Source organism: Poromitra crassiceps, assembly GCF_964638095.1.
Source record: "Poromitra crassiceps genome assembly, chromosome: 2".
Classification (NCBI taxonomy): Eukaryota; Metazoa; Chordata; class Actinopteri; order Beryciformes; family Melamphaidae; genus Poromitra; species Poromitra crassiceps.
Window position 1 is genome coordinate 80,682,837 of NC_139624.1, and position 7,500 is coordinate 80,690,336.

Sequence of the window (7,500 nt, forward strand, 5' to 3'; positions counted from 1 at the left end):
CCCACTGCTCAGGGGCAGCCCCAGCCCACACCTGGACCAGTTTGGCAAAATCGAAGGCCTCATCTCCTCTGATCTAGACCACTGGCTGTGCAACCTGTACTTTCAGGTGTGTGTCTGTGTGCATGCACGTTTGTGCGTGCGTGTGTGTGCTCACACGCATATGTTTGTGTTTAAGCTTAGTGTTGGTGTTTGCATGCATTTATAGTATGTCCACAATTGGGTGCAGGTATGACTTGCTGTATGTTTATGTCTGTCTGAATGTGGGTCCATATGCTTGTGTGTGTGTCTCGTTTCCCTCACTTTGCATAGTGAGCCCATGGGGCCTTGGCTGGAGCATCACCTGATTTGAACTATTCTAGAGGCAGGATGGGTCTGGGCGGCTGGGGTTGATGGTGGGTCTGGGTGGCTGGGGGTTGAAGGCAGGATGGTGGGTCTGGGTGGCTGGGGGTTGAATTTGCTATGGTAAAAGGCTTGAACAGAGAAATTGGAAATTGGCCCCAGACAGCGAACAAGAACCACATCTTTACCAAACAATTCCGGATGCATTTGAGTTGATGCATTGATCAGATTAGTCAACAGCTTAATTGAATTAAAAGCCAGAACAAAGCGTTCCCTCTCTTGGGTTTGTCTCTTTATTCATGTCCCTGTGACTGTGACATGTTGTTTGTGTTAGAGCATTATCATACCCAACGTCTATGGTCCTTTAGATTCCTGAGGGAGTCGCCCTCAGGTGACATGGATGCACTGTACAAGACATGCTCGTTACATTTGTGGTAGTCTTATTGGAATCATTTTCTGCTCTTACGCCACACTGTGACAAATGCCAATAGTCGTCCGTACTTATTCTTTTGATGAGTAACACTTGTAGTTTAATTATAAGCACATGTCACTTCCTTAGTAAGATGGCTGAATGGTGATGTGATGGTAGAATAATATGCATATAATTAGGGCTGTCCAGAAAATGATTCATGTAAGAATTGCGATTCATATCTTCCACGATTCTGAATCGATTCACAGCTCCCAAGAATCGATTCTTTTGTCATCATTACTTTTTGTATTACTTACACTTATTTTGGTAACACTTTCTATGAAGGTCATGTCTATAATGCGTTATGAGCACATTCATAAGACATTTATAAGGCTTCATAAATGTTTATAATCATGTTTGCCTCCCAGCCGAGACCTCAGGACCACAAAAATACATTTGACGACTTTATTGAGATATCCTGATTAATTATTTTATACTGTATGCTTGTTGGTGTATTGTATTTTTTAATTTGTCAAATAAATTCAATCAATCAACAATTTATAATAAGTTTTATAAAGTATTATAAGTGGTGGACATAATGTAATGTATTAGAAGTTTAGCATTCATAATGCTTTAATACCTCTGCTTTATACCAAAGTGACAACAGAAAAATACTCTTTTTTTGTTTTACAGTACACTTTACTTACAGCCAACAAATACTGCTCATAAGCTCATAACTGTGTTGTGTTTCAGGTGAAGAGGTGCCCTAGTGGAACCTCAGTGGTGGCCGAGCGCCACGTCACCCTGCCCATACCTCCTCTTCCCCCTCCGCTGATCCCCCTACCTGAGGTCCGTCATGGCCCACCGACGGGCACCCAACCCCAGCCGCTGCTCCGCCCTGACCCCGGTCCCCAGCTGCCACTCCACCCTGACCCCGGCCCCCAGCCACAGTCCTCATCCCAGCCGCCACTCCGTCCGCAGCCCCACCTTCTCCTCCAGCTTCAGTCCCAGTCCCACCCACAGCACCTGCCTCACATGGGCCCCAGCAGCAAAGCAGGAGAGCCCGCTGTGGTGCACTCTCACCAGGGGTCTTCTCTCCACCTGTCAGCCGACTCTGCCTGTTCTTCCTCCTCTCTGCCAGGTAGGGGTCCAGCGGGACCACCCCCGACTACGCCGCAGTGGGGAGCAAATGTCAGCCTAATGTCACCAGCAATGGGATGAGAAGAGTGGCAGGTTTCATTTAGTTCTCCACTGAGGTGAAAGTGCTTCAGGGTAGGGCTGGGTCAAAAACAGCATGCCAAGTACAGTATGACTGACAAGTTACATCAGACTAAACTTTGTTTGATGTCTTGTTTAAATTATATGCAAAAATCCAACAGACTGTATCAATTATGTTAGTTGAGGCAAATATTTGAACACTCACAATGCTGATAGATTCAGATAAATTCTTTTAATAATATTCACCACTTATATAAGTAAACAAACCATCTTAAGTAGGAAAACACTAGGTAAATACTGTATGTTTATTTAGCTAAACCAACAACATACTCAATGATTTGCCATCCCGATTCTTGGACTCATATTGTTGATGTCCTGGGAAGAAAGGAAGAGAAAAGAAAAACCTTTAGCATTACCTAATACAGTTTTGTTATAACTCCACTGGCGATAGCTTGGCTGGAGGCATTATGGTTTCGGGTGATATCTCAGGAACGCCTTGACAGAGTTTCTTCAAATTTGCCTCAAATGTCCACTTGGACTCAAGGATGAACTGATTAGATTTTGGTGGTCAAAGTTCAAGGTCACTGTGACCTCACGACCGACATTTTCATGCTTGTTAAAGCAGTATCTCAGGAATGCCTGGAGGGAATTTCTTCAAATTCGGCTCAATCATCCACTTGGACTCAAGGATGAAGTGATTCGATTTTGGTGGTCAAACGTCAAAGTTCAAGGTCACTGTGACCTCACGACCACCCATTTCATGCTCGTTAAGGCGATATCTCAGGAACGACATAACGGAATTTCTTCAAATTTGGCTCAAACATCCACTCGCACTCAAGAATAAAGTGGTTAGATTTTGGTGGACAAAGGTCAAAGTTCAAGGTCACTGTGGCCGTATGTATACCTTATTCACAGCGCGGCCATATTGTGTTGACGTCACCCGCTGGTTGGGAATGAACGAGACTCTCATCCAAACCCCTGTCTGAACATGGGAGCAGTAGACCAAAAGTTTGAGTTCTGTCACACCAATTTCATTTGATCGATAAATGGGCAGATGAATGTGTATAGGATTTATTTAAAAAAAAGGGCTACAGCAACTGGATCGAGTCTTATATCCACGATATTCAAGGAAGCGCAGCCGATGGTCTAATTTGTTAACTTACAATACACCCTCACACCACTGAGCACTGAACCGATACATCTGGCGCTGTGGAGCAGTTGAACCCGAAATGACACAGCCGAAGAAGGCTGTGTTTGAGCTTAAGCTTAGGCACTGGCATGTGAATACATGTGAAACTATAATATATATATAAAATATAATATTTGGGAATACCATAGCATCAAAATCTTGGGATAACAATACTGTGTCGGAGGTGACACCTCTGACAACTTTAGTAGCGCTAACTTTGACGCTAGCATTAGCACCTTCGCTAGCTACTGTAGGTTAGCACCACAGTGGTGAGCTGCGTGATCAATTGACAGGCGATCACACCCCAAAACATAGGTACATATGTGAGCCCGCGTAGCGGGCGAGGCCGGGCGAGCTCGCACGCATAGCGCAAGCCTGCGAAGTGAGCGAGACCTCAAGGGAAAACCAACGAGATATGGTGGAAATGAGCGATGAAGAGGATGAGGGGAAGGAGGACAAGGACGAGGCACGATAGGCTAGAAAGGAACGAGGATCACTTCATTTACTAAAAGTTTATAGATGACTTACAGTACATTGTGATATCTTAACATAACACTTATTTATTAATCATCTACAATTAACGTTTTGTAAATGATTAGTTCATCATTAACTAAAGGCTTACAAATGACTTACGACTGAACGTTATTATAAAGTGTTACCCTATTTTTTGCCTGCTGGATAATATCCAAAATCTATATTTGAGAATCAGTGGCTGTCCATGTGACATGGAAGCCACGGGATAGGTTGCTTGTATTCAAGTATGACAATGATGTTTGTGCTGTAGGCAAAACTAATTTCAAATAAGTAAATAAATAAATAAAATACACTTTTTTATTACCTAAATCATGTTCTCCATAAACAAGGAAAATCATTCCCTACCTAACGCCTTGTTTCCCGCCTAGTTTCAGGTCATCCACCATCCTGGCTCTTGTTGGGAATCAAACACATGGGCTCATTTGGTATTGATCTACTACAAAGACGTCCAGCTAGCTCCACTGTTATTAATGCTTTTTTTTTTACCCTTTTTTTTTGCACGCACGGCTCATCTTTATTTAACAGTCGTGAAAAGTTTCTGGGGTGCTCTGCTTTAAACATCACACAGGCTTTTTAATTACAAATGAGTTGTGACAGGTCTGCTGGGTAGCACCCTGGCCCATTTTAAACGTGATGCCGGCTGACAGCTTGGCAGTGTTCTCCCAGCACCGAAACATGTGGAAGAAATTGGTCTTTTACATTTCACAGCTTGTCGCTTCCTCCGCCGGCTGACCTCTGACCCCCCACAGAGATCCTAACGCCCACAAGGGAAGTGTCCCCAACCAACTGACTGCCTTTCCACAGAGCGAGGGAGGGAGGGAGGGAGGGAGGCACTCACTATGGGAGATTTATGTTCTGCCACACAAGGCAAGAAGTACCAGGTCTCTTCAACACACACACACACACACACACACACACAACTGCAAGCACAGGCACACACACACACACACAGACCTAGACGTAGGCACACACATATAGTACACACACACACACACACACACACGCCTCTTACTCTCTCTCACACACACACACACACGCACACACACACACACACACACACACAATCAGCCAGGTGAGGAGGTTTCTGGGGAAGTGAACCCGATCCGTAGCTGAAATAACGGATCAAAAGGTGTCCTGCGCGGCACCTCATCCGCGCCCGTTCCCTAAGCCGACCTGACGTTTGTGCCCCATTTGCATACGGATCCGTTCATGTTGCATTACCTCTGGAGCGAGTTATGGCATTCAGATGGGGGAGATTACGTCAAGGCTGAAGGGAGTGATTGGACGGACAACTTTAACCTCGCCAAAAATGGAAATCCAATTCAGTGAGGAAAAGACGAACAAATTATCCCCGTTCGTCAGTGCTCTGTCAAGTCTGCTGCTTTCAGACGTTTCCTTCCCATTTCATGCCTCTCTCTGTTTCTGATGTGCACTGTGCAGAGATCCCCTTCTCTTTTTCTCATTACCCGTTTGTCTCGGAATCAGGACAAGTATATGGAGACCTCTTGTCATTGCGGTAACATACACACACTAGAGCTTGACAGTGAGACTGGAAGTTTGTATTCCTGGGGCCGTAAGTTAATTAATCCCTTTAGAAAAATCACAGTCCTCGATGAGGTGTCTATTACAGAACAAAACCTGACATCCCAATCCGAGATAATAACTCGGACAAGTGACAAGTTTTGCCAGAAAAAACTGAGACGATTATGTGCGCTTGTGTGCCATTGATGTTTTTGTGTCGCTGATTAAGTCGCCATCGGATGGTAATAATTCCAATTTACCTCATTTGACTTGTCCGAGCATAATGGAGCCTATTTGGCTTTTAAACGTGGGGACTAGCTAGAGGCACACTGGGTTAAGTGACCTTTCACATTAACTGAATGATCCAGTTACATTGGGTCTGTTTGAATCCAAATGACTAATTAGATTAGCGTCTTCTTTCATGATCGCCCCTTAGTGGATCACTATAGTATGTGGATGCTGAGGATCTGTCACCCTTTTGTAGCTTAATCCCCCCTTCCCCCCTTTTATATATTTTTTTAACAAATGCATCAGAATATCCAGCCCCTTGAGCAAGGATGGTGATTTCGAGGATTTCTCATCTAATGTCTTGTTTGGAGCGCCGCCCTGCACTTGGAGGATGTGCTCCCCTGGAGGCTGGTCCTAGTCATCAGAGATTTAAAGCACAGTGTTGCATCATACCCTCTCAATCAGTCGCACTCCACATCCCCCCGATGAGTCCAACAGTGTCCGGATTCCTAATGGATGGATTGAACCTTTGTCATGTGGAAGCCTGTTTGCAGAGATACCAGGACACACTTACACAGCAGAGATACCAGGACACACTTACACAGCGGGTGCAGTAAACAAGCCCAAAGGACTTTTTATGTGGAGGACAAACAAAGAGCGTATGGGACAAACACACCCAAAGGAAAACATTTTTTTATTGCCTCCAAAATGTTCCTGGAATTGACAATTCCCAGTTTTCCTGAGATAAGACAAGTGCAGCATATGTCCTCTGTGCAGTTCGCTGAACAAGATAAAGAGACTGACTTGACTGTCAAGAGCGACAAACTTCCACCGGTGGCGGTGAAAAGGGAGCTGTAAAGCGCAGCGTGCGTGTGTGTCTGTGTGTGTACGATTAAACCATTACAATAAAATGAGTCATCCTGGATAAAATGCACATTGCTACGCGCAAAACGACAACAAAGCATTGTATATCAGAACAACCTTGGCACAAGAGCTCAGCCATAGACTCTTGGGTAATCTGGGGATTCGCTGACCTTCGATCGGTGGATAACTTTGGACCAATCACGGGGCAATTAGAGGCCTGGTGAGCGAGAACCAGGGATCTCTCGGCTTGGTCGCATCGTACCACAGCGATGGGGTCTCCACAATGTCATGGCCCTCAGGCTTTTGTGTGTGTGTGCGTGCATGTGTGTGTGTTTGTGTTTGTGTGTGTGTGTGTGTGTGTGTGTGTGCATGTGTGTGCGCGTGTGTGTGTGCGCGCGTGTGTGTGTGTGTGTGTGTGTGTGTGTGTGTGTGTGAGAGAGAATGTGTGAGAGAAAGAGGCGTGTGCGATTGCAATTGCATGCTACACGTGTTTGCAGGTACACCCTTACAGTAAATATGTTTGTGCGTGTATGCAAGTATCTACATAAATAATAATATATTATTTATATTATAATATTATTCTGTGTGTGTGTGTGTGTGTGTGTGTGCCTGGTCCTGACACGGCTCAGAGCGCGGGGGATAACAAGGAGTTTGTTGTTGGCCTTGGGTGTCTGGAGAGGCTGAAGTTGTGGCAGCTCCAGCGCTCGGAGTTCATGGACGTAGCCCTCAGCTGTCCGAGCTCTCCATGCTGCCTCCGCACTCACTCATTCTAGTTCCACATCTGAGCATCGGCAGCAGGGCCTGGTGGACATAATGAGTGTGTGTGTGTAGGTGTGTGTGTGTGTGTGTGTGTGAGTGAGTGTGTGAGAGAGAGAGAGAGAGCTATGTTCGGGTATTGTCCATGAAACCGTTCTAAACCATGGTAGTGTGAGTCTCTGGGTCCATGTTTTGTGTTTGTGTTTGTAAAAAAGCAGCTGGCCGTGGGCTGCTTTGCACACACACACACACACACACACACACACACACACACACACACACACACAGCAAACTCACAAACAAGGACACCCCCTTTGCTAAGAGTTAATATTATTTGCACAAGTAGAATTCTACCTCAAAATCTTAGCGGTGAACAAGCAGTTAGTGCAAGTGAAATTAAATACATATAGACAGCATTATTATTATTATTATTATTATTATT

The 7,500-nt window shown here is 45.0% G+C and overlaps 1 protein-coding gene across 1 annotated transcript in view; it reads left to right on the forward strand.

Annotated features, from left to right (window-relative positions):
* The window catches only part of ofcc1 (orofacial cleft 1 candidate 1), a gene marked incomplete at both ends in the record, with an annotated part of 195,334 nt that overhangs the window by 111,959 nt on the left and 75,875 nt on the right, over nt 1–7,500 (forward strand). The window contains 2 exons of the mRNA XM_083663163.1: nt 1–106; nt 1,502–1,889. The exon at nt 1–106 is cut by the window's left edge and continues 9 nt beyond it. Of these exons, the coding sequence (XP_083519289.1) occupies nt 1–106; nt 1,502–1,889 (494 nt within the window). The remainder of the gene's footprint in view (nt 107–1,501; nt 1,890–7,500) is intronic.